At 43.2% G+C, this 25,574-nt stretch overlaps 2 protein-coding genes across 3 annotated transcripts; both read left to right on the forward strand.

Annotated features, from left to right (window-relative positions):
- Window positions 1–391: 391 nt before the first annotated feature.
- On the forward strand, window positions 392–5,048 carry cnp (2'',3''-cyclic nucleotide 3'' phosphodiesterase). Its single transcript, XM_076085609.1, has 4 exons — window positions 392–542; window positions 1,728–3,208; window positions 3,299–3,426; window positions 3,618–5,048. Exons 2-4 carry the CDS (start codon window positions 1,759–1,761, stop codon window positions 4,053–4,055), a joined length of 2,016 nt encoding a protein of 671 aa, XP_075941724.1. The 5' UTR covers window positions 392–542; window positions 1,728–1,758; the 3' UTR covers window positions 4,056–5,048.
- A 129-nt stretch (window positions 5,049–5,177) lies between these two features.
- Window positions 5,178–24,724, forward strand: aclya (ATP citrate lyase a). 2 transcript variants are annotated; one of them, XM_076085606.1, is made up of 28 exons: window positions 5,178–6,710; window positions 9,031–9,206; window positions 10,946–11,068; window positions 12,372–12,434; window positions 12,579–12,769; window positions 14,949–15,028; window positions 15,609–15,739; window positions 16,742–16,860; window positions 17,418–17,554; window positions 17,646–17,707; window positions 17,797–17,914; window positions 18,003–18,157; window positions 18,866–18,959; window positions 19,558–19,699; window positions 19,862–20,030; window positions 20,118–20,222; window positions 20,319–20,515; window positions 20,594–20,675; window positions 20,756–20,866; window positions 20,974–21,101; window positions 21,199–21,292; window positions 21,439–21,593; window positions 21,688–21,838; window positions 21,918–22,061; window positions 22,188–22,301; window positions 22,404–22,486; window positions 22,911–22,987; window positions 23,075–24,724. In XM_076085606.1, exons 2-28 carry the CDS (start codon window positions 9,048–9,050, stop codon window positions 23,167–23,169), a joined length of 3,279 nt encoding a protein of 1,092 aa, XP_075941721.1. In that variant the 5' UTR covers window positions 5,178–6,710; window positions 9,031–9,047; the 3' UTR covers window positions 23,170–24,724. The 2 variants fall into 2 exon arrangements, with proteins under 2 accessions (XP_075941721.1, XP_075941722.1); XM_076085607.1 differs by lacking the exon at window positions 5,178–6,710 and having other exon boundaries at window positions 8,604–9,206.
- The last annotated feature ends 850 nt before the right edge of the window (window positions 24,725–25,574 follow it).

The raw sequence follows: 25,574 nt of genomic DNA on the forward strand, positions 1-25,574 counted from the left end.
TCTGTATTGATGTTAGCGCAGATGTACATCAACATATATAAAAATAAATACACACATAAATAGAATAAAAACAAAAAAGACCAAAAAAACATATAGAATCAATACATAAATTAAAAAGGTGAAGGAGACACATTATTTTTCTCTGAAAATGGTGAAAGTATAAATTAGACAAACAGTGAAGCATCATTTGTGTGTGTGCTTTACTTCATTCTATCTATTTATTTTCAATTCATAATTTGTATGTTCTTTCTCAAAAAACATTTCAAATCAAGTTTAAAATGCTAAATAAAAATAGGTAATCAACTGCAGAGGTGTATCACACACTTCTCATTTGTTTTGTTGTCGTCTTCTACAGCGGCGTCCTTCCGGTCCACAGGGGCGTGTCTGTGGCCCCGCCCAGTTGCGCGTTCCCGTAAATTTCCGTTTTCCTTCTTGAAGAGTGGAGCGGGTGCGTGTCTGTACCAAAGCTTTGCCTTGTCATTGTATCCAGAGAGAAACGCGTGGTCAGCGGCACTACCGACAGCTCCACTGCAGCCTAACTGGTAAGCTGGTATTCTAGCAAACAAAAGCCCTTCACACGGGACGCTGCATCTACATAATTGTGTTTTTTCTGCACTACCAGCCTAAATAAGTTGCTCCAGTAACAGTCAGGGGTTTGTAAACGCCAGGAAAGCATCGACTTGGTAAGACGTGGCGCTGTAGCTGGTGATGGTTTAGCCAAATTGAGTGACTGCCAGGCTAAATTGTTTTTGTCTCGCGTGCTAGCGTTAGGTGCACGCCACTCCCCGCCTGGCCAACATCGTGCAGTTAGCACCATGTTCATCGATTCCTCTGTTTTAATGCAACATCTGAGATCACTTAAACATTCTTAGTCAAGTAAACGTGTGATGTATTTAGTACAAACTTGCCATAAACTAAAACAAAAAAAAGATAATTATCCCCTCCCTCACTGCGCCATTTACTGCTGCTGTGCGTTACCTCGCTCGTAGAAGTTTGAGACACTTGAAAGTGTTAATATCTCCCAAGCTGTGTCTGTTTTAGTTTCGTTTATTCGATATTCCCGAGCTGGAAAAAAAACAACCCTGAGTGTCGTGTTTGTCTTTGTTGAGCGCTGGTGTGAGAGAGCTTCCCCTTCTGTCTCATGACTCGATGTGGTTTCGCACATCTGTTAAAATCCAGCCTTTAGGAACAGACATTTTTAAAAACGATTCTATCACGTGTTTTCCTAACTACCCCTTTGTGTGTGTCTGCTGACAAAGCTTGGCGATGCAAGGTTTGAATATAGTATTTTTGCACACATGCTTATGGCCACTGGCACACAGATCCCTTTTTTTTTTTGCTCTAATGCCAAAATGTTGCCACCCCTACTGTATGCACACGAGTACGACACCCCTGCTGAACATAAACGGGCACTATAGCTCAAAGTTGCACAGTCATTGTATTGGATGGCATCGGATTGTGTTATCTGGTCTGCATGTCCCCCAACATTTTGTAATGTATCAAACCGATCCACCCCCTACAACTCCATTATCTCTCTTAAATCATGGATATTGAGTAACTTCCCGTTTTGAGACATATTGACCAGTCTTTTTTTTTTTTAATATATATATTTTTGGCCTCTAGAAGGGCATGTGATATGTGGTCAGAAGTGATGGTAAAAACAAGCCTGTACATCTAAATATAGACAACGTTTCTCCTTTTTTTAAATTTTTTTTATTGTCTTTAAGGTGGTGTGTGAAGTCAGACTTTAATCCAGACATGGACCTTGAAAAGAGTGCAGAGGTTTTGGATTTGCCGGGGACTGAAGTGGAAAAGGCGGTTGTGTCAAAAGTGGAGATGCCAGAGGAATGCCCAGAGCCTGAGAAGCCACCAGCTGCTGATGAAGCGGCCGAGCAGCTGGCGGTGACTGGTCATGATGCAGAAGTCCCAAACCTGAAGGAAACACAAGAGTTGATTGTTACGCAGTCTGAGGGAACAAACAAAATGGAGATTGAAAAATCTGACATGGTGCCCGTTGCGGTGACGCCACCAGATCTAGATGAGTCATCGGAAAAGACCTCTGGCCCAGTCGCAGCTTTAGACACGGAACCAGAAAACAAGAAGCCGGTGCCAGAGAACGACCCAGAACCGTCGTCTGTGCAAACGCCTCTGGCCGAGAGTGCCCCTGAACCAGAGCCAGAGAAATTGGCAGAATCGGTTCCACAAGCTGACCTACAAGGGCAAACATTACCTGAATCAACAGCGCTGCAGCTGCCAGTAGACGCACAACCAGCCAGCCAACAGGAGAACGGGTCAGTGCAAGTGGGAACTGTGACAGAGTTGCAGACTGCAATGGATACCGTGGCAGAAGAAGTTTCCAAAGAGGTGGTGGGAAAAGATGTCGCGGCTGAGCCGACAATGGAGGTGAAAGAAGAAAAAGCAGCAGAGGTTTCCTCGGTGAAGCCAACAGAGGCTGTGACATTAAAGGAGGAGGCATCAGCTGAAAGCATGGAACCTGCAAAGGGCGAGAAGGAAACATCTGATACTCTGAAGGAAGCAGCAGCAGAAGGTGTTAAATCTGAGAAGATTGGTGCCGAGGTTCAAAAGGAAGAGGACACCGCCCCCGCATCTGGCTCCCTGTCCTTTGCCCTCCTGGACCGAGAGCAGACCAAAGACGCCCTGCGAGCATCTCGTACCCTTGTTGTCCTCCGAGGCCTTCCGGGGAGCGGCAAAAGCTTCCTGGCGCGCGCCATAGCCGAGGCCTACGACGGCCACTGCTCCGTCTTCTGTGCCGACGACCACGGCGTGAAGCCGGAGAATCCCGAGTCGTCTGCGGAAGGATACCGGGCTCTGGACGAGGCCGTGGTGGCCTTCTGCAGTGCAGGAACGGCCTCCTCTGTGCTGGTGGTGGTGGTGGACGACACCAACCACACCCAGGATCGACTGGCCCGCCTGGGCGACATCGCCGCGCAACAGCGCCTCGTTGCGGTCTTTTTGGAGCCGCGTACCGAATGGAGCCGAGATCCGGCGCAGCTGACCAAGAAGACCGGGCGTGGACTGGAGGTGGCCCAGCTGGAAGCCATGAGGGGTTCACTTGAGGAGATGTCTCTTCCTCTCTACTTTGGCTGGTTTCTTCTCTCCTCCATCCAGGACAAGGTGAGGTGCACATCAATGGACTTCCTGAAAACGCTGGACACCTTGGAGGCCTTCAAGAAGCACTTGATTGACTGTGAGTGTGTTTATAAGTAAATTAATTTTAATGCAAAGTGTTTAAGTCTTGCATGACTAAGATGTAGCTGATCTTGTGTTGTGTTTACAGTCACTGGGAAAGCTGAGAAGGAGGTGGATTTGGAGCAATACTTTCAAGCTAAAGGAACCCTCCACTGCACTGCAAAGTTCTGTGACTATGGAAAGGCTGAGGGTGCCAAAGAGTATGCACAGAATCCAGTAAGAAACCTGTCGAGTGTTTTCTTAAAGATGTTTTTTGCAGTAAATGATTGAAAAAAAACATAAATCTCTCTCTGTTCGTAGGCATGTAAACGTTTTACTTTTTATTTCATGCATTGTTGGGTGAATATTTCAAAGAGCAACATCCCAGCATAGTAATCTTGTGATCTTTCTATTTTTCTACTCTCCAGGCTGTTAAAGATCTCTATGGTGCTGTATTCGAGCTGTCTCTGAGCGCCCTCTTCGTGACTCCTCGCACCGTTGGTGCCAGAGTGTCCCTCTCCGAGGAGCAGCTCCTGCTGTGGCCAGCTGATGCCGAAAAGGCGGCGGGGTCCGCCCCCCTGCCTCTGGGAAGCCGCGCCCACATCACTCTCGGATGCGCCGAGGGCGTCGAGCCGCTTCAAACGGGCCTGGATCTGCTGGAAATCCTGGCCCTGCCGAACGGGGAGCTCATCGAGGAGATGGAGCTCGGCTCGCTGACCTATTACGGCGAAGGGAGGTGGCTGCTGGCTCTCAGGGAGCCCATCTGCACCCCGGCCTGCTTCTCCAGCTTCTACGACCACAAGGAGGTCGAGCTGACCAAAAAAGAACCGGAGAAGAAAAAGAAGAACAAGTGCACCATACTGTAAATGGCAAACACGGGGATGGTGTGTCTGGGATGACTGGTGAATTGAGACTTAGGCTTACTCTGTGCAAGGTTTGTGCAGCGTTTAGGGTTCAGTTACAGCCTCTCTAAATCCACAAGCTGTGTGCCTTTTTTTTTTTTTTTTTTTTTTTTTGTTACTGTTGATTTGCACCACAACCCAAGATGCCTTCAATCCAGTTAGGCTAGTTGACAACAGGTCTTGTTTCACACATCGGTGCCAGAGTTGCAGTGCCTGGCTGTCTGCTGAGGCGTTAGCTGCAGGTTTAGAAGTTAGTGTAGATGGCTCCCGTTATCTAACACTTAGATTTCCTCCTCTACACATGTCGTTATCTGTCAGTATTCAGATGTGAGTAATTAGGTACTTTCTTTGCATGCAACAAAAAAAAAGAGAAATTTAAAAATAATGCATTTTATCTGTCTCATACAATACATTCATGATATTTGATTTGCATATTCAATCAAGCATAGTAACCATTCTGCTCTGCTAAAAGTACCTCTTCTGCTTCAACAGAATTAGTTCAGTGTTTCCTGTGGCTTAGTTGAAGAAAAAAAAGTAATGTCTGTGTGCGTGCACTGCCTAGGAAGTAGTTGTTGCAATAGCATATGGGCCAAAGTTATCTATTTGATTAAGTGTATTAGAATGAATGTCATTTATAGAGGTCCTTCCTTGTAAGATCTTTGCGTAGTTTGAAAGGGAGAATGCTGATGAATTTTGCATTTGTTTCAGCAGCTTGCACTTAATACTTATCAAATGCTGTGAACCCAACTTCATGTTTTGCAACTTTTTCTACTACTGCACCATTGTCCCTTTTTATTCTCTTTGAACGGCACTTCATGTGTTGCTTTTCAATTTGTACCCCCCTGTGACTGTCATTTTTTGAAGGCCAATTCCTACTCTTGTGTAGCTGTTATGAATCACTATTTTTGCACTTGTTTTGTACACTTAATAAAAAAGAACATTGCTTTGCTCCAGTAATGCAATTTGCTGTGTGTTCATTATGCTGATGCGGCTTGGAGTCTAGCATGCAACATGCTGATACCTCAGTGTATCTGCACATAATCTCTCACTGCATGCAGCTGTAGTGGCATGTATACACCAACAGAGGGCACTCATCCTTTGTGCGGTGCGTAGACAGTAAACACATCAGTGGTGAGATGTGTACATTGTGTAAGATTTGGCTCAGCTATTGAAATACTGTGATTTCAAACATTGTGCCACAGACTGGATTGCACAGTGTGTCTAATCTCCCTTCAGTTTGCCCTTGTGTAACAATCTGGCACAGACAAAATGCTACAAAATGTATCAGACTATCTATCTATATATATATATACATACACACACTGCCGGGTAGCTTGTGAACTTCACCAACGGGTTATGGATCTGAACCTACAAAGTAACTTTCCACCAATGTATACAATCCATTAAATTCTAATTAATGTGATTATTTATAATTCATAAACTACCATTAAAAACGTTTTAATCATGCCTCAAACACACTATAATGAAATCTGTTTGCTACTAAATACCATACTTCAAATTATTTGTACTAGTGCTAATTAACTGAGTTTTTCCACAAACGACTAAAAAGGCAACTGACACGTTTACTCCACAGCATCCTTGAAACTAAACTATTTGTTTAGGTCAAGGACATGTTAAAGACCATGAACTGTTCTACATTCACAATGTTATCCTCACGGTGCGTGTCAGACTTGATGTGCAAGATGACGTGATGCCCTCATTGATTGCTGTGTAGATAAAGAATGTCAACCAATCAACATCGGCCCTTTCTTTCTTCACGAGTGGCGCGTGGGTGAAAGAGCGCTTGCGCTTTGAGAGGACACTAATGGTGCCTTCATGTACTCCCCGGAATTTCTTGTTTTTTGATTTTGTCCAATGAAGTTTGTGGAAAACTAAAGTGCGTTTGATCTAATATATTTAGAAAAATCCCGTGGTGGAAAAAATGTTTAGTAGAACCTACTCTCCACCAGTGCGAAACTGTATCTTCCAGTGGCGAAATTAGGTGGAGAAAATGTACACTAGGCATGTAATTGTTTAATTTTGAAGCAAACAATAACAATTTTTTACTGCATTTTATTATTCATATATGTAACTATATTATAGAATTCCTGAAACTCTCATAATAATAAAAAGTCCTACGTGTTGATATTTCTTCTAATCACGCTAATATTTAAATCGGATTTATTTATGAATATAATATAGAAAAAATATTTTTTGTAATAAAAAAATTCAGTTCAACATACAATTACTTGAGTAAGATTTGTAATGCAGTACATGTATTACTTCAGTAAAGGAGCTGGATGGTGCCTCTACCACTGCTTGTTTGCCCGTTTGAATTACTTGCTCTGTTCGTGTGCCTCCCATCGCGTGGTTTCAATATTTCCCAGTGTCCCTGAAGGCAGCAATAGAGCATGGTGTGGAATGAACCAATCAGAAGCGAGGAAACATCAGCCTAGCCTATCGGCAGATCGGCGATGGAGACAAAACTCCCAGGAAGCTCTGCTCCTCGGCACCTCTGATATCCACAGACGGCAAGAGGGAAGCAAGAATTGCCGAGAAAAATTCACACTTGCATCCGCAACACACTTCAAGAACCGTCAAAGGAAGAAAATACACAAGGTAAATTAAATATTGTATTTAAATATGCATTTACTTTTTTTTTGCTTTCTTCCCCTAACTCTGTCTCTTTCTGTCTCTATCTCTGATTTACAAAAAAAAAAGTTGACCTGCTCTGTCAACCCACGGCAAACCTGCCACATCATGCTTATCAAGAAGTTAGAGTTGTAATCACTGAAAGTTTTCTTGGAATGTTGGACATCTGCCAAACCATAGCTGTCTGACTGGTTTACAAATGAATGAAGCGGTCTGCTGAGTAATTTATCTCGGGCATCAGTGGATCTCTGTTTGAGCTATGAACTTTGCAAAGCCAGGCAGGGTTTGTTGTATACGTCAGTACGTTATAAGTGAATATGAAGCACACACTTTCATCTTTTTTACCTCACTGTCTGTCTGATTTAGTTCCACTGGTCCAGATCTGTGCCTCCTCCTCCTCCAGTCATCCATCATCGCCTCTTTTTTTAAATCTTATTGTGCGTCATCTGAATCAGTGTTGCTGCTGATGTGACGCACTGATATTTAATACCTCTGACACTTCAGTTCCACAGAGAAAGTAGATGATGTATGGAACCTGCATGCGCTTTTTAGATAAATGGACGCAGCGCTGTGGTCGACTCAGGACAGGAACGATGATCAATAAGGAGAATGACAGTCCCATTAATCCATGTAAGAAACGGCTGACAGGGCCGGAGTGTGGAGCAGGAGTCCTGTTTGAGCCGACATCAGGGCTTTTAGCTTAATGAACCACGGACAAGAAACAAATGCAACATCTCGCAGAGGGTTGCATGATCCACAGACAGTGACTCTGATTCAGGAGAGACGGTAATCGGTAATACGCCCTCTGTGTGTTTTAGCTTCAATAAGCCATGTTTCTCAATAGTGATGCACGTTTGATTTGAGGTAGAAGCAGTGAGAATATTTGGAGTTGCAGTTGGTCCAGTGTGTGTGTGTGTGTGTGTGACAGTAGCTGTTGCATCAATATCACAACAGAACACTTTTGCATTCAATTAGCCAAAAATCAAAACATTTGATCAAATATACTCTTTATTTTTATTTTTTTAGGTCAGGTCAAAAGCTGCGTTTCTGCAAGATGTACAATATATTCTCGCTGATCGGAAAGCAACAACAAGCTGCTCAGATTTCAGGATGGAGTTTAATGTGCAAATGTCCAACGTCAGGGTACACCATGTGATTGTAAGTGATGCAAATCTAAATTACAGCGTAGTTAATTTCCCAGTTTTTTTTTCTGATCTTGGTCCAATCATTGAAGAAAAATGATTCCATGTTGCGTCTTATGCGTCTCCTCTAAAAAGACAAAGGAACCTCTGTCAAGTAAAAAGACAGATAATGTCTTTCAAGATTTTCTATCACATTTTGATTTATATGAGAGTTCTCGTCTGGATGGTGGAATTCACCTTTTTAAATGGCTTTAGTCTCGTACTAATGTCGGGTGTAGCTAAGGTAAGAGAGAATATAATAATATATATAATAGAATAACGCTGGTTTTAAAGACAAACCCTGACGTCCTGCTGTGAGCTGTGTGTGTTGGTCCTGTTGGAGATGACCTCATCGAGTGAAGCTTGTGGCCAAAAGTGTAAAGGTCATAACTCCGCTCTTTTGTAATTAAAATGTATGGACGCTATAATAAAGTACTTGAATTTCTTACTTTACTTCCGGCACATTCTGACACTCAGAAGTTCATGGAACCGAAAAACAAATGTCTTTCTCTGCTGCTTTCGGGCTCTGCTAATAATTGTTAACTGTCACTAGGTTACTGCTGCAGTTGCAGGACGGTGGAGAGAGTCCAGTTACTACACTCTGCACACTTGATTGTGCAGCGTGGAACCTGATTGTTTGGCAAATAAGTGCACATTACCTCATTAGTGTGTAGGTCAAACAAAGCGAGGCTAATCGTGTTGTATTTAGCTTCATGGCTTCGCTGTCTGTGTCATGCTGTACTCAGTAATCTGACAGAAGGCCTGAATCTGTAATCTGATTTTCTAGCCTCTTAATTCTGTGCAGTTAAACTTCATTATGTCAATACAATTCATTGAAAATACAAATCAGGATGCTGTCTAACTAACCTGGTTTACGAGACCATTTCTTGACTGTTCTGACAGCAGAGGATGTCTGACATGTTGTTTTTGTTTTTCCTCACTCATAAAGGAGATCGTGGATGAATTCAGAAAGCAGTAAAAAAAAAAAAGAAACGCCTCTAAACTCTCGTGCTCATGTCTCTGTCCACCATTTACGTCTGCTTTTCTGTATTCATCCCCCTCTCAACATCTCTGTACCTGCTTCTCTTCTCGTCCTCTCTGGCCAGTCTACCCCTAAGCAGTCATGTCGGCCAAAGCCATCTCTGAGCAGACGGGCAAGGAGTTCCTCTACAAGCACATCTGCACATCGGCAGCTGTCCAGAACAGATTCCAGTATGCCAACGTGACGGCCGACACCGACTTTGACCGACTGGCGAAAGAGCACCCATGGCTGCTCACAGAGGTGAGGCAGAAGATCCAGCTGTGAGAAAAATAAAACACGGATTCAGACGTAAGATTTTCTGAAGCTAAATGAGCAGCGAGTTTGCGTTATTATCCCAAATTTATAGCCCATGAATGCCTAAAGCACAGTCGTCCATAAGGCTGTGGGAAATGATCTCCTCTTTATGGAGACAATCACTTAGGCTGGCAGCAGAGTGCTCTCTTGGCGCTTGTTAGCTGACGTCTCAGACAGCAGAGCGATCCAGCAGCTCTGAGGAAATGGAACGAGGATGCAGAAGAGAACATCGCATCTCTTTTCCATTCTCAGTTGGTGGAACAGAAATTGTCTCTCTCGCTCTGTCGACGGGTAGGTCAGGGGGGGGGGTTCAGCTCGGGAACGGTTTCTTGGCACAAGCGGCTCTCCAGGTTACAGGACGGTTGCGTGGCCTTGCTTTCAGATCGACTCTCGCTGTTCTTCATAGCGAAGCACTGGCAGATAGATGGGCCGTAATATAAGTTAATTGAATTACGCCGTGACTCATCTCGCAGGATGAGATGACATTCTCCCCCTGTGTCTCCCTCCCTCCCTCCCTGCTGAAGGTTTTATTTATCTACGAGGAGGATGTGGAGGGCAGATACATGGAGATATGTGCAGTAGAATTGATTAGGAAATTGCATTAACTTTCACCCTCGACCCTCTTTCTTTGCTCACTGGCGAGCACCCAGGTACTAATGGGTCCACTGTCATAAGTTATTCTCTTCATCTGTCTTGCCAGTGAGATGAGTCGGGCTCAGTCGGTGGATGTTAGTTTGGATTTGCGTGAGAAGTTCCTACTTAAGTAACGTTCACCTCAACTTCCAGCTGATAGAATAGTTTGTGAATGTGGGATTTGCTGATCCCAGATACCTCTGAATGATAACTAAACACCTGCTGTCACATGTTGGAAGTTAAGATGAACAGTATTAAGTTGTTTTGTGTCATTTTCAATTTCAATCATGGAACACATTTCGAGGCTGGATCTCTGTTTTATGTTTGTGTGATGAGTGTCTGTTGGATCTTGTGCTGCAACTGACATCCTTTTCCTTAAATTTGCCAGTAATTTTTTTCATCTCCATTACTTGTAAAAAAAAAAAAAAGTAAACAATGCCCATCACAACTTCCTAAAGCCAAAGTAAGTTTTGTCCGCACAATAGTCCAATACCCGAAAACACTCCGTTTACTACAATATAATAGAAAACTACATTTGGGTGGTTACATTTGATAAGTTGCACCTAATTATTTTGTATCTTAAAGAATGACTGAAGTGATTATTTGATATTCCACATTGCTGAAGATAATTGTGTTGATTTTTTTTTTTAAATAAATGTACTAATCATCATTTCAGCTCTATTGAATCTAAAGAACACTAATCAAGAGTAGCGATCTGTCTTTGTGAAATGTCTTCAACGGAATTTGACATTTTAATAACTGTTTGAATTTATTACCATGTGCAGCTTGTTGCTTTCAACAAATAAATATCCAGTAGAGATGTGAATGCAACAGAGCCGCTATAGAAATCGTCTAAAAATAGCTCTGTTTTGTCCAGATTTACTCCCTTAAATATATTTTTATTCATCTACCTGAAATACATAACCATAAAAATGTACTGCGACCCTCTCTACAATAGCTTTAAAAAATAAAACGTCAGTTTGATGCCTTTTAGTTCAAGCTGAATGTAATTATCTTGCTCAAATCTCCCATCATTGATCTTCCTCCTGCAGAGGCTGGTGGTGAAGCCCGACCAGCTGATTAAGAGGCGAGGGAAGCTGGGCCTGGTCGGCGTCAACCTGGACCTGAGCGGCGTCAGAGAGTGGCTGAAGTCCCGCCTCCTGAGAGAGACGACGGTACGTCATCCACCCTCTGCCGCTCTGCTGTGTTTGAGAGCGTGCACTTGAGAGAGCTATTGAGAGACACTCCTCCTGTTGCCCTTTCCTTCACCCCCTTTACTTTGCTTTTTCTGTGTTTTGCCTGTTGTCTTAAACAGCCCAGATCACTAAGAGGTTCAGTATCAATCCACCGGCAGTAAATCAGTCCAGTTTAGCTGAAGCGCTGCTGAATAAACCAGTCAGTCCATCTATCCAGTCAGCATATAACCGCAGCACAACAGATCCCTCGCTGTGCCTCTGGGACGCTGCGTCGCCTCATAAAGCAGGGAGCTTCGGTTATGGAGGGACTCGGATGGCTCATAAAGCATATCGAGCGTCAGCGTGTGTGTTGCAGCACTGAGATTGCGTAGATGCATCTCTTCACAGATGAGATGAAACTGTCAGCTGCTGCTGGTGGCGGTAAATCTAAATAAATGAAGCCACAGCTGTGTTTCCGCTTGTATGTTATCTGTATTCTACTCTTAAGAGTGTATATATAGAGTTAGAGTAAAGCAGATGTTTACTTATCAGATGTATTTTGTGAAAAAGTTGATTTCAAGTTAGAATAAGAAGGGTGCATTAAAATAGACTTGATTTGTTTTATTTAATAGAGCCACTTTAACACATCCCTTTCACTCCCTTTCTGTCCATGTGTGGTTAAATTGAACCATTCATACCCAAAGTGCATTCACAACATTAAAGGCTTTTTCTTTTCTTTCTTTTTTCCTCTGTAAGACGGTAATAGAGGTCAGTTCATTTATCTGAATTGGCCTGAGCCGCTTGTGGTTATTTTGTTATTTTTCAGACTTTTTTTTTCTACCTCTGCTCAGCACACTTCAAAATGGCAACTCCCTCTCCGCCCTCTTGTTATTTTTTTGTCCTGTTCTCTCTGGCTGGCTGCTCTCAGCCGGTCCCTGGTTACTTCATGCCCGTTGGCCTTTAACGGAGGACCGATGACAGCCCCACCAAATGAGCTGGGGCTGTGTTAGCGGGGCTTTTCCTGAGTAATGCATGACATTTTCTTCCTCCTTCTTCTCAACCTGTCTCCTTTTTTCTCTTAAAATGTCAATTAACTTATTTTATCATTTAGATTTAATGTACCTTTTGTTGCCTCCACCCACCAGTCCAGGAAGAGGACTGATGCATCAATATGGAAACACCCACAATCTGATCACTAGTCAGACACTATCGGTTTTTAAACCCAAATGTGGTTTTCTTCTTACGGTTTCTTTATCTACTCAGCATTTCATCTTCTTATGATTACTTTGTTGATGATCCTCAGGTGGGAAAAGCCAAGGGCGTACTCAAGAACTTCCTCATCGAGCCTTTTGTCGCCCATAAGCAGGTAAAGCTCTCGTTACACATCTCCCAGCTCAGTCCTTACGTGCCTTATTTACACGTCATCACTACTACCAGTGGACACTAAAATGGCTGTTGCAGAAACATTTACTAACCGACGTCTGCGTCATTTTCCCGGCCCGTTGTTCAGGAGGAGGAGTTCTACGTGTGCATCTACGCCGCCCGCGAGGGCGACTACGTGCTGTTTCACCACGAGGGGGGGGTGGATGTGGGAGATGTGGATGCCAAGGCGAAGAAGCTGCTAATCGGGGTGGATGAAAAGATCAGTGAAGACTCTGTGAAGAAGGAGCTGCTGACTCACGTCCCCAACGACAAGAAAGTGTGAGTTACGTGGAAGTCTTTGTGGTGCACATGCAAAACTTAATGCCGGCAGACGACAATATAGTATATGGAGAATCTAAAGCCATACAATAGCCTGGAGCTTACACTGTGCGTTTGTGTTTGCATCCTGTGGTAAAGTTTACCACTTTAAAAGAAATAAAGACTTTATGACATCAAATTATATAATTAAACCAAGAGCTTCGTGATGACATCCCCAGCTAAAATATCATTTCACAGGCTTAATATTTAATAGAATTAGCGTTTTAGTTTCTATTATTGTGCATATTTGGCTTTTATTGACATCGATGCTCGTGCTGAAGTCCGGTCTTATAGCATGTTTGTGTTTATTGTCAGCAGTTAATTGTCAAAGCTCCTATATGTGCCAGCCGTTTAGAGGAGATCGATGATTTCCATGTCACACATATATTCAAATGACAAAAAAAAAAGGTATTTTATTCTAAAGCAGTGACTCTGTGCTCTAAAAACAAAAGCAATCTTAAAGATTTCCAGATATACTTAACTACCAACGTATTTACATAGCTTTACTCCAAACTACTAAAAAAGACCCAAAACGGGGAGCATTTTCCATTATGTAATTAAACCGAAAGAGGAAAACAAAAGGGTCGCATAAATGGAGTAAGAGAAAGCACTTTGATATTGGCAGTAAATGTGGGGGTGGGGGGGGGGGGGAGCAGCAGCAGCAGCAGCAGCAGCAGCAGCAGGAGGAGGAGGAGGAGGAGGAGGAGGAGGAGGAGGTGGATGGAGGGTTTCCATTAGACAAATGACAAACTCTCCTTTGCTTCGCCTTTCTTCCATCAGCCTCCACCCCCAGTGTTTTTTTTTTACCCTACAGTGACATTCAGAGCACGTCCGTTTATTTTGATGGGTACGATACCGTGGCCCAGCCCCTCCTCTCCATCGCTCAGACGTCCTCTTGTGACAGCGTATACTGGCCAGACTCACCGTCTTGGCTGACATTGAAGTCCCTCTGCCAGCCCCAGCTCACCTCCTCGCCCCATGCACTCTTCTCTTCACACTCTGGATTAAAAACAAAAGCAGCACTCGGACACTTTTCTTGCCCTCCCATCAGAAGCAGACATGGGAAGCTGAGTCACTCGGGGATTCAGTCACAGTTTTCCCCCCACAGGCCAGTCGGAGTCCTGACAACATGCTGACGTGGTTACAAAGGCTGCCAGCTGCCTGCACAACTGACAGGCAGGAGAGCAAAACACAGCCTCCCCCCACCTCCTCCTCCTCCTCAAGCAACTCCCCACTCCTTACTGCTCTGTTTTGACATGTGACGGAGGAGGCAAATTAGATTTTTCCTTCTCTACAGCAGCTAATTTACAGGTGGACTGTTTCCTGTCCAGCTCAGCCTTAACAACCCGTTAGGGATATTGCCTGTAGTTTGTCGCGGTTTGAATTACGCGGAAATAATATGATATAAATGTAATATAATTATATGTTAATGTATAATGATCATGCTTTGTTTTTAAATCACCAGGCATAGGTTGTACGGGGACATTTTATTGCATCGCCCAGTATTACAGAATTAAGAATGAATTACCTTTTACTTAAAAATATTAAATATGATTAACTCCAAAGCAAACTGTAAAACCAGTACATGCCTTATTAAGAGTTTTGCATTGCAATGCTGTGAATATTCAGCAAGTCAAGGAGATTATCAAACGGCTGTTTGTGTATTCAGATAATGATTTTATGGTGTTTTTTTTCTTTCTTCTTAAAGTTACAGTGATCCTACACTTTTAGGGCTGCAACTGATTATTTTCACTGTCAAAAAACCTACAAATGATTTTCTGGATTCGTCAATTGTTTTATCTCCAAGATGACTACTTGAAATTGCTTGTTTTGTCCGAACAGCCCAAAACTCAAACATAGTCAATTTACAATAATGTAAGCCAGAGAGAAGCAGAATAAACTCACATTTAATAAGCTGATACCAGCGACTGTTTGCACTTTTGCTTAAAAAGTGATTGAAATGAGTCGTTCATTATCAAAATAGCTGCAGATACATTTCCTGTCTGTCAATTTTTCCACTAATTATTTCCACTGTATCGTGACTATAACTCCTTTTTAACATTACAACATGATTAACCGGACATCCTCAGCCAGCTGTGGCGCTGCAGAGTTTAATGAGTTGAATGTCGTCCCTCTGCAGGGTCCTGGCCAGCTTCATTGTCGGGCTCTTCAACCTGTACGAGGACCTGTTCTTCACATACCTGGAGATCAATCCGCTGGGTAGGTTGTTTTTTCTCAAATACAATCGATGTGCTGTGTCTGAACAAGCAATCATGATTATATATATATATATATATATATCTCCATAAATATGTTATCAGATTATAAAATGATGCAAAGGGTACATCAAAAGGAAATCGGAGATGAAAACATCAATGCATAATAAACTTCTTCTTAAAGCCAAGAGGCAGAAGTTTATTCTTACACATTTTTAGCACTGAGGGAGGAAACATTAAATAATTCAAGCACTTCCTGTTTGATGAATGCAGCCCGTATTTATAATAGAATAATTGGGCACCAGTATGTGCCTTCTGGCAGCTGTTCCATGTGGATGTAGCACGGCTGCTGAGCCCGGCTCTCCCTGCTTTGATTTCATACCTCCTCCTCCTCCTCCTCCTCCTCCTCCTCCTCCTCATCTTCACTTTCCTTCCACCTCCTGCAGGGACAGCAGGAAGGTTGTGGTGACCTCTGCCTGAGGCATGGTCCTCCCAGACTGACATAATGAAACTCAGTGGGTGGCGGTTTGTAAACCTTGTAGGAGTATAGATCTCTTTTTTTTTTCCTCTTTTCTCTTTCTCAGTGGTCACAAAAGATGGCGTTTACGTGCTGGACATGGCAGCAAAGATCGATGCCACAGCTGACTATATCTGCAAGGCCAAGTGGGGAGACGTGGAGTTCCCTCCACCCTTCGGCAGGGAGGCATATCCTGAGGTGAGGGGGCACTGGAGAGACGGAGCTTGCAGTGTGTCACATTTCAATCTGTCAGCATCAAATAGCTGGTGTTCGTCTCCAAAGAGCTTATTTGGAGTGTTAAGTAGGATGTAAATTGAGCAAATGATCTTATATTTTAAGAAACAGTCCTGAGTTACCTCAATCATTTCAAATTAGATCATCACTAAATATAGGGTAGACGATTTGGATTTACTTCCAATATTTAATAGGCTAAACTATGACCGTGACATCTATATAGTGCCTTTTATTAAGACAAAAGAAGGGCGGTGTAACTCTCCACTGCTGCTCTGTAGCAGCCCCTGCCCCAGCTGCCCCGTGTGAATTAACGAGGAAGGGTCGTTACGAGGAAGAGCTTTGTTAAAGGTCGTCTGGGCCTGTGCATAAAGACTCGGTATGTTGACGTCATGTCCCGTACTGTAATGAGATGCTTTTGTTAGAAAAGATCTATTGTTAAAGGTATTCTATTGTCTTTTTAAAAGCCTCCATGTTTACTCTTGAGCAATGTAATCTATATCGCCTGCATGACAGAGCTCAATAATATGTATACAGGACTTTTATTTTACATTTTTGGCTGATGCATGTAGGAGCTTGCTTGAGACGGACTGTCTGTGCACCAGACGGGCTGTTCTAATTGGGCTGCTGTGAGACTAGACTGGAGATGAGGGACAGCGGGTGCCTTTAATTGGGAGCTTTTTTTTTTACTCTCAGCCACCAGCTGTGGCCCTGACTGTCACAAACAACCACTGATGCACATCACATCCTCTTAATATTTCTGCAATATTTCCAATTAATAGCTCTTTAAAATCAATGCAAGCACAGGAAATTAATTGTGGCCAAATGAAGAAGCGCTTGTGCAAGTCCTGCACTGATTACGGCTACAACCTCACACACACACACACACACACACACCCTGCCTACTTCTGTAGCAATCACATAACGTGTCTCACAAGTCTTCATTGGCCTTTTCTTAAACATTTGCAGGAGGCCTACATTGCCGACCTTGATGCCAAGAGTGGCGCTAGCCTCAAACTGACGCTGCTCAACCCGCGAGGCCGGATCTGGACCATGGTGGCAGGAGGAGGAGCCTCAGTGGTGTACAGGTACCCAGTCACAGTGCCAGATCAGGACTACATATAAACCAAAAGCCTGAACAAATGGGCCGCAACTAGCCATGTATCTGAAACAATCCAATTGGATGTCTTCTTCTGGCTGCTGAAATTGTCTCCTGACTTCATCCTCATTACATTGATTACACTACGCATAATTAGGTTTAGCAGTGTATGCCAGTGCTGCAGTAGTGAGACTGATGGTGCAGCAGCTCAGACTTTGCCCGTTCAGCTGCCTGGTAAATTGGATTCTTGCCATTTTAGTGAGTCTGGAGGAATGAGCTCCCTCACTCCCCGTCTGTTGGAGGTGTGAAGCGTGACATGCAGACACATCAGCCATAACTAATTATTCCCTCTGTGCAAAGTGTTTGTGTCTGTTTACAGTTCAGTATTAATTCAGAACCAAGTGCATTCTGAAGTTTAGCGCTCAAGTTAAGTTGCTGATCATCTCATTTTATTTAGAGTATTGATACGTCTGTCCCAGCGTAGGGGACACACAGCTGTTGTTGCCCTTTTCCTCTGTGTGGGTGACTCGTATAAAACTTTCGTAGTGACACAATCTGTGACCTGGGTGGCGTCAACGAGCTGGCCAATTATGGGGAGTATTCGGGAGCGCCAAGCGAACAGCAGACCTACGACTACGCCAAGACTATCCTGTCTCTGATGACCAGAGAGAAGCACCCTGAAGGTAGGAAAACGGCTCAGACGGAGCTTTCTGTGTGTACTCAAAGTGGTCTTCTTCTCTTCTAAAGTTGTGTTTCTGTCATGACGTTCTCCAGGAAAAGTTTTGATCATCGGGGGAAGCATTGCAAACTTCACGAATGTTGCAGCAACATTTAAGGTACAGTATCACAGGCTTTTTGTTTATGTAGTAGCCTTGATATTACTTCATCAAGATATTCACTGAGCTTAATCCTTTGTCTTTGCTAGGGGATTGTTCGAGCCATCCGAGACTATCAGGTGCCACTGAAGGAGCACGAGGTTACCATTTTTGTCCGCCGTGGAGGCCCCAACTACCAGGAAGGCCTCCGAGTGATGGGAGAAGTTGGTATGTTGTACATTCCTTTTTACACTTCTTGAGTGCATTTTTAATCTGCAAGCACCACACTTAATTTCCCTGTGCCTGCTCTCCTCAGGCAAGACAACTGGGATCCCCATCCATGTCTTTGGCACAGAAACTCACATGACTGCCATCGTTGGCATGGCACTGGGCCACCGGCCAATCCCCAACCAGCCTCCTGCTGCTGCCCACACTGCCAACTTCCTTCTCAACTCCAGCGGCAGCACATCGGTATGACACACACTGACCCCACAGAGACCAGTAGGCTGTCACGATGTTGTGTAGCCTCACTGTGCAGTGAATTTACATCGTCTGTTCCGCCAATAGCGTGGTGCAGTTTGGTGATGGAGTGAGCAGGGGACTTGCATGCCACAGCCTCTGTTTCAGTTGGTGTCGTGTCCTTTTTAGTGAACCAGATCAAAAGCCCAATGGCTCTTTTGTGTAATGGCATCGCAGAGCATTGTGGACTGCTCTCACTCAGATAGTCTTGAGAACACAGTCAATGACTCACTGCGACTGCCCCAAGGCATCCATTAAGACTGTGTAGTGCGTAGGCTTTCAGAAAAGTGTGTGTTTGTGTGTGTGTGGACCTGCATGTATGCACAAACAGGCATGTATTTGCTCCTATGTTGTTGTTAAAGCTTTTGTTTTAGAATTGAATGCCTTTCAAGCTTAAAGCTCTGAAATCCTGCTGGTTATACTTCATAAAAATATCAAGAACAGAAAGACTCCCTGTGTAACTTGGTTGCAGGTGACATCTTATAAAATAACCTGAGTGTTTGAGGCTACCCTGCTTCTTTTATCAGGCTTCATCAAGGACCAGTTAAAGCAGATCAGTTCTCTACAGAGCTGTCCTCATTAGCACACACACTTTTAAAAATGTGCATAACAAAATAAAAAATGGATGAATCTCTGTTTTTTTATTTGTGTCATTTGCAGACCCCAGCATCGAGCAGAACTGCTTCTTTCTCCGAAAACCGAGCCAAAGTTGAGGATTCACCGGCCAAGAAGGCCAAAGCTGGAGCTCCCATCGGTGAGAGAACGCAGTCACAACTGCACTGTGAAATCTTTGCACTCTGAACGCTGAGGTTCCGATGCGTTTCCATGCATGGCTCCACCGCTGAGCAGCATGACAGGTGGAAGGAAGCCTTGCGTTCATGCACGGTTGAGTTTAGGTATTATAGCTCCCCCTTTGGACAGCAGCACGACTCTGTAGTTATAACTCACCAAAATGGAAGTTGAGTGCACTTATAAGTAATTGGACACATACACACCTAATCCTAAATATTTTAAAGATAAAAATGTTGTGTTGTGTTATGATTTATGTAAAACATCAGTAATCCCAGACTCCTAAAGCATGCTGGGTTTTACTTTATCAGTCTATTTTTATTAACCTTATTGATGGCTCAAAAGGCCTCATCCCCATGTCAGTGGCGTTATTATTTTTCTTTTAACTTAATTCAGTTTCTATTCTGTTCATGTGCACCTGTCACTTTTTGCTTGTGTGAAATATTTATTTAATAAACTTCATAGAAAACAAGTAGAATGTCTAAGAGCCATGGATGATCTTTGGATGTAAATACTGGTGTTTAGATTTTTTTTTTTCTGTAACTGCTTTTCTTTCCCTATAGCCAAGCCAACTACCCTGTTCAGCAAACACACCAAGTCCATAGTGTGGGGTATGCAGACGCGGGCGGTGCAGGGTATGATGGACTTTGACTACACCTGCTCCAGAGAGGAGCCCTCTGTCGCAGCCATGGTCTACCCGTTCACGTAAGTGTGCTCTGTCCTCCCGCTTTAGTTTGTGTTTACTTTCTTCCGCTGTCAGTGTAACTGCTCATTATTGTACATTTAAAATAATAAAAATCCCTTCAGTAAACAACGGTGTCCTTTCACTGTGTGACAAATGTTTTTATTGTATGCCATGCCTTTCAGTGGAGACCACAAACAGAAGTACTATTGGGGCCATAAAGAGATCCTCATACCAGTGTATAAGAACATGAGTGACGCCATGAAGAAGCACCCCGATGTGGACGTGCTCATCAGCTTTGCCTCTTTGCGGTCAGCCTTTGATAGCACCATGGAGACCATGCAGTACCCACAGGTAAGTGCAGCCTCATCCTGCACCACCTGCAAGGTACTTAATAGCTAATAAAATGTAAAGTGACGTCATTCTATCATTTGCATTCAGATTCGCACCATTGCCATCATTGCTGAGGGAATCCCTGAAGCCCACACCAGGAAGATCATCAAGGCCGCAGATGAGAAGGGTGTTACAATCATTGGACCAGCAACCGTTAGTCTTGCTTCACTTCTCATTGGGATTATCGCACTTTTCCCGCTGCGTTCTTTTGTCCGAGCAAACCAACAAATCTCTGTGTTTTTTGACCAGGTTGGAGGAATCAAGCCCGGCTGCTTCAAGATCGGGAACACGGGAGGCATGTTGGATAACATCCTCGCCTCCAAGCTCTATCGCCCAGGCAGCGTGGCCTACGTGTCCCGCTCGGGCGGCATGTCCAATGAACTCAACAACATAATCTCACGCACCACCGACGGTGTTTTTGAAGGCGTCGCCATTGGTGGGGACAGGTGTGTCGCTATCCTTTTTATCTGCAGTATGTAAGCATGTGGGTTTGAATCGGCCTATAATATTGGTCTTTTCTGCAGATACCCAGGCTCAGTGTTTACTGATCACGTGCTGCGCTACCAAGACACTCCCGGAGTAAAGCTGATAGTTGTACTGGGAGAGGTAAGGAATAAATCCACACACTGCAGCTTTTAAACAGTTATTGATTCGCTACATCCTGAATCTGTCTCTGCCTTCAACAGATTGGAGGCACGGAGGAGTACAAGATCTGCCAGGCCATCAAACAGGGCAGGATCACAAAGCCAATGGTGTGCTGGTGTATTGGTACCTGTGCTACCATGTTCTCCTCAGAGGTGAGAGGGCAGATGTAGAGTCTTGTGCATTACAGTTCATTGCACGATGGAATAACCGTTTTAAAGACATTTCTGACCCATGTTGTACCTTCCCCACTCCCCCTCAGGTGCAGTTCGGCCATGCAGGAGCCTGTGCCAACCAGGCCTCTGAGACAGCAGTCGCTAAGAACAACGCTCTGAAGGAGGCTGGTGCCTTCGTCCCTAAGAGCTTTGATGAGCTGGGAGAGATCATCACGTCAGTGAACATTGTCTCATTCATTCCTTCAGTATTTTCTTTCGAATGAGTCCTGCGCTCCTCTTACAGTCTTCTGTGTGTTTTTTCATCCATGCAGTTCTGTTTATGATGACCTTGTTGCCAAAGGAGTTATCCAGCCAGCCGTAGAGATGCCTCCTCCCACGGTGCCGATGGATTACTCTTGGGCACGAGTGAGTCTGCCCTCTGAACATGAATGAATCAAGCTTTTATCTATCGGATGAGGGCAAAACAAATGTGAAACAAATCATATTTTAAAAAGCTGGATCACAACAAATATATGCATTAAACTTGTGTTTTTTCCCCTCTTGCCCTGCAGGAGCTAGGTCTGATCCGTAAGCCTGCTTCCTTCATGACAAGTATCTGTGACGAGAGGGGTCAGGAGCTCATCTATGCAGGCATGCCCATCACTGAGGTCTTCAAGTCAGAAATAGGCCTCGGAGGAACTCTGGGGCTTCTCTGGTTCCAGAGGAGGTCAGCCTCTTAACGCAGTCGTTGTAATAAACAAACACTTGACCAATCATTTAACCCGATAACCATCTTTTGTTTTACCCCCTTTTCTGTGCAGGTTGCCGAGGTATGCCTGCCAGTTCATAGAGATGTGCCTTATGGTGACTGCTGATCACGGCCCGGCTGTTTCCGGTGCTCACAACACCATCGTGTGTGCTCGAGCTGGCAAAGATCTCATATCCAGCCTCACCTCCGGCCTTCTCACCATCGTAAGACACCTGTGACTCGTGTGCTTGTATTACTGACCTGCAACAGACCACCATGAGCAAGAGCTTTTCCTTTTTTCAGGGTGACCGCTTTGGAGGTGCTCTGGATGCTGCAGCAAAGCAGTTCAGCAAGGCTTTTGACAGCGGCATGCTGCCCATGGAGTTTGTCAACAAGATGAAGAAGGATGGCAAGCTGATCATGGGCATCGGCCACAGAGTCAAGTCGGTGAGTACAATGGCTCCTTTAGCATGTGTGTGGAGATATCGTTTAAAGGTACTAGAGATAGAGGCCAACAAGATTGATTGGAGAAGGACGATTTTGAATGAAAGGGAATTGTCTGTGCTTCGCCAGATTAACAATCCAGACATGAGAGTCCAGATCTTGAAGGACTATGTGAAGCAGCACTTCCCCTCCACCCAGCTGCTGGACTACGCTTTAGATGTGGAGAAGATCACCACCTCCAAAGTAATATTCATCCTGTCAGCCTTTACTAAATAGTGACGTGCTGCATTTGTTTAAAACTACATGATCTTCTTTTCCCTGTGTGTGTGGATTTTGTTGTCTTAGAAACCCAACTTGATCCTGAATGTGGATGGCTTTATTGGTGTAGCCTTTGTGGACTTGCTCAGGAATTGTGGTGTTTTTACAAGGTGAGCCAATAAATGCTTCCCATTTTTACAATATCTTTATACAGTTTACACTTTGCTTCTTTTAAAAAAGGATGCCTTTACTTTTATATAAGACAAAATGGAGAAACAGGCTTTCAAGATACATTTTTATATTGAAGCCATAGAGATCCAAGGCTGTTTGACAACTCGGCTCTTTGATTTCATGCTTCTACTCCATAATGCCAAATATATGAAAGTGTGGACTACAAAGATTTGTTGTACAGTTTGTCCATACTAAAAATGACCACAAAATGCCGAAATTGCCTTAAATTAAAAGCGTCCGCCTGCACTTCACACATGGTCAATATGTTTGAGTTTAAGTGCAAAATAGGTAGGCCTACATTGTGGGCAGCTATCTTTTCGATTCCACAACTCTCATCCTTGTTATCCATCATGCCTGTCGCAGGGATGAAGCCGATGAGTTTGTGGAAATTGGAGCTCTGAATGGCATCTTTGTCCTGGGCCGCAGCATGGGATTTATTGGTGAGTAATTTCTGTGTACAGACCCACTGCTACAGTAAGATGGGCAAACACTTTATAGTCGAGCCGTCTTTTTTCATGTTTTCTCAGGACACTACCTGGACCAAAAGAGGCTGAAGCAGGGTCTGTATCGCCACCCCTGGGATGACATCTCCTATGTGCTGCCAGAACACATGTCCATGTAATCAGAGGGACTGAACCAGAGAGCGTCAGCCCTCCGTCCCCAAATCCCTGTGATCCGTCACCCCGAAGCAGTGGCGTAATATCGGAAAGATGTAACTATTGATGCAGCTTGTAAATTGCAAATATTGAAGAGTGTGTTTTTAGTTTTAGAAACCTGTCAGTGCTGCAGCTCTTTGAATATTAGTGTAACCTGCCAAACTGTAACGCTCTAGTGAAACAAAGTCGGGGTGTGACTGAGTGAGATTAGAAGATGAATCCGATATACAGCTAAGGGGGGGAAAGTTGATTTTTCAACTGACCACCAGTGAAGTACTGTTCTTTTCTCTCTCTCTCTCTCTCGCTCTCTCTCTCTCGCTCTCTCATATATATATATATATATATCAATATCATATTAACCTAGCATGTATCACAGACTACTGTGTCTCTGTGCAGCTCTCTTCATCGTGCCACTTGAGAATCATGAGCTTGCTACAAGGGGTTGAACATGTGCAATAATGCCTATAATATATGAGAACATACTGTAGATTAGAGCTTTATTGATGTTATAGTTTTGATTTTCTTTAATGTTTTTTTAGGCAGTGGGGGGGGGGGGGAATGAAACATCAGTCTGCTTACTGTGGCAAAAGGGACCATTATGACTTATTCCTGGCAGGTGCTGCAATTCGGTCAACAGAAAATATTCTCTCTCAGCTGGTGGGACATTTGAGAGATTGTTGTTAGTCATAAGAACGCCAAAAACAAAAATCCCTTCCCAGTTACTTTAGTGGATTAGGGCATTTTTGCCACAAGCCCCAGGATGTGGTTATAGTAAAATCTTCTATGAGAAATAAGCTATGACAACATTACATATTCACTATTTTTAAGGTCTGTTCTGTCTTGATATTGTTGACATAAATGCACTAGTCCCATTACAATAGCCTGAACTATTATTAGAATATTTCCATCAGCACTACAAGACAGCAAAGCATTTTAGCGGTTAAATGCTATTTTATATTTAATGTCTTCACATATGTTTTCACATGATTAATATATTAGGTCTAAATACGTTTTTTAAATTAATTAAGATTGTTTAATTTCTTTGTTAGAGAAGGATTTTAAAAGTTATTACATGCCCAATATTTCTCCATCTATTACTCAGTCTTTTTGCATTTAAACAAAGCCAATTAATATGACACAGCCAGCATAAGTCTCAATTGGGACATTTGACACACCTTTCAGATTGCTATATTTGTATTCAACGGAGACAAACTCTATGTGGACAATCTGCTACTCGTAAGACTGAGTGAAGGACAAAACTTCAATTCTGTTTGTAATAAAGAAAATTACACATTTTCCCAAAATATGAGGACCAAAAGAAAACGTGTCAACCATCACCAGTGTCATCTTCTATAATGTGAATGTAACAAAACAAATCTTTAGACAACCAGAAACCTCACCAATATTGTTGCAATGTTTGTTTGTAATTGTTTCGATGTGAATTGAACATGCCTCTACTGATTTGTTGTATGTTGACAACTGTGTAATTGAGTAAAATAAAATGTAATTAACGTAATGCAATTTAATAATGTGTGTGTGTGTGTGTGCGTAGCATTTTCTTTTAAATGTATTTAACCTCTGCCCATATAAATATTTTAACAAAGTGCATGTGTCAGGGTTGGATTTAGGACTTTATTTTTTTCCCCTTTGGAGATCTAAAACGTTGCACATCCTCTCTTTGACTGCAGCTGTTTTAACGTGAATGCAAAGATGCTTTATACCCACTTTACAAAAACGTGCCTTTTCTGCCATTACAATTCAAATGTCTGCCATTAATGGCCTTTTGTCTCAATTAGAATAACCTATTGGAATTAAAGTAAAACGGTCTGACTTAATGGGTCTTTATTGCAGGCATTACAGCGCAGAAAATATATAGTAGTGATTGAAACACTATGATTATTCAAAGTCTGTTTATAAGCTGTCTGTCTCTGAGCCTGCAGAGCAAACTGCAGGCGTGCCAGTGCAAGTTTCTAACCATATCTTAAGGTCAGTTTAGTGGGAACGGCTGCCTCTGACGTAGGCGACGCCTTTCAGCCACTGCGCATGTCAGTAATTCTGTCTGTGTTTACCGAGCTGAAGCTGGTTCCTTATTCGTTATTTCCAACACTTCAATCAACTACGCTCAATCAGTCACTTGAGACACAAAAAGGTACGTTTTTAGCTCATCTGTGAATGTTAAGCCGATGTAAAATATCAATTATGTGTTACATATATCCCTGGGTTGACATGAAATTAAAATTAACCCTTTGTTTGATATCAGACTTCACTATTGACACTAAAATATTTCTTTTAAAACAGAAAAAATGTCATTTCGACGACTTTTTAAGCAAACCATGTTGCCCTTTAAAGAGACAATCAGTCCTGGTTGGTT

Source organism: Anarhichas minor, unplaced genomic scaffold (genome assembly GCF_050575085.1).
Source record: "Anarhichas minor isolate MPS153535 unplaced genomic scaffold, ASM5057508v1 ptg000007l, whole genome shotgun sequence".
NCBI lineage: Eukaryota > Metazoa > Chordata > Actinopteri > Perciformes > Anarhichadidae > Anarhichas > Anarhichas minor.

What these genes read in the sequence shown, in the direction of transcription:
- cnp (XM_076085609.1), top strand. Translation starts at nt 1,759, where the DNA reads ATGGACCTTGAAAAGAGTGCAGAGGTTTTGGATTTGCCGGGGACTGAA. An exon ending in CAAGAAGCACTTGATTGACT is followed by an intron (nt 3,209 to 3,298) that starts GTGAGTGTGTTT and finishes TTGTGTTTACAG; the next exon opens with TCACTGGGAAAGCTGAGAAG. An exon ending in AAGAGTATGCACAGAATCCA is followed by an intron (nt 3,427 to 3,617) that starts GTAAGAAACCTG and finishes TCTACTCTCCAG; the next exon opens with GCTGTTAAAGATCTCTATGG.
- aclya (XM_076085606.1), top strand. Translation starts at nt 9,048, where the DNA reads ATGTCGGCCAAAGCCATCTCTGAGCAGACGGGCAAGGAGTTCCTCTAC. An exon ending in AGACCATGCAGTACCCACAG is followed by an intron (nt 20,031 to 20,117) that starts GTAAGTGCAGCC and finishes ATTTGCATTCAG; the next exon opens with ATTCGCACCATTGCCATCAT. An exon ending in CAATCATTGGACCAGCAACC is followed by an intron (nt 20,223 to 20,318) that starts GTTAGTCTTGCT and finishes TTTTTTGACCAG; the next exon opens with GTTGGAGGAATCAAGCCCGG.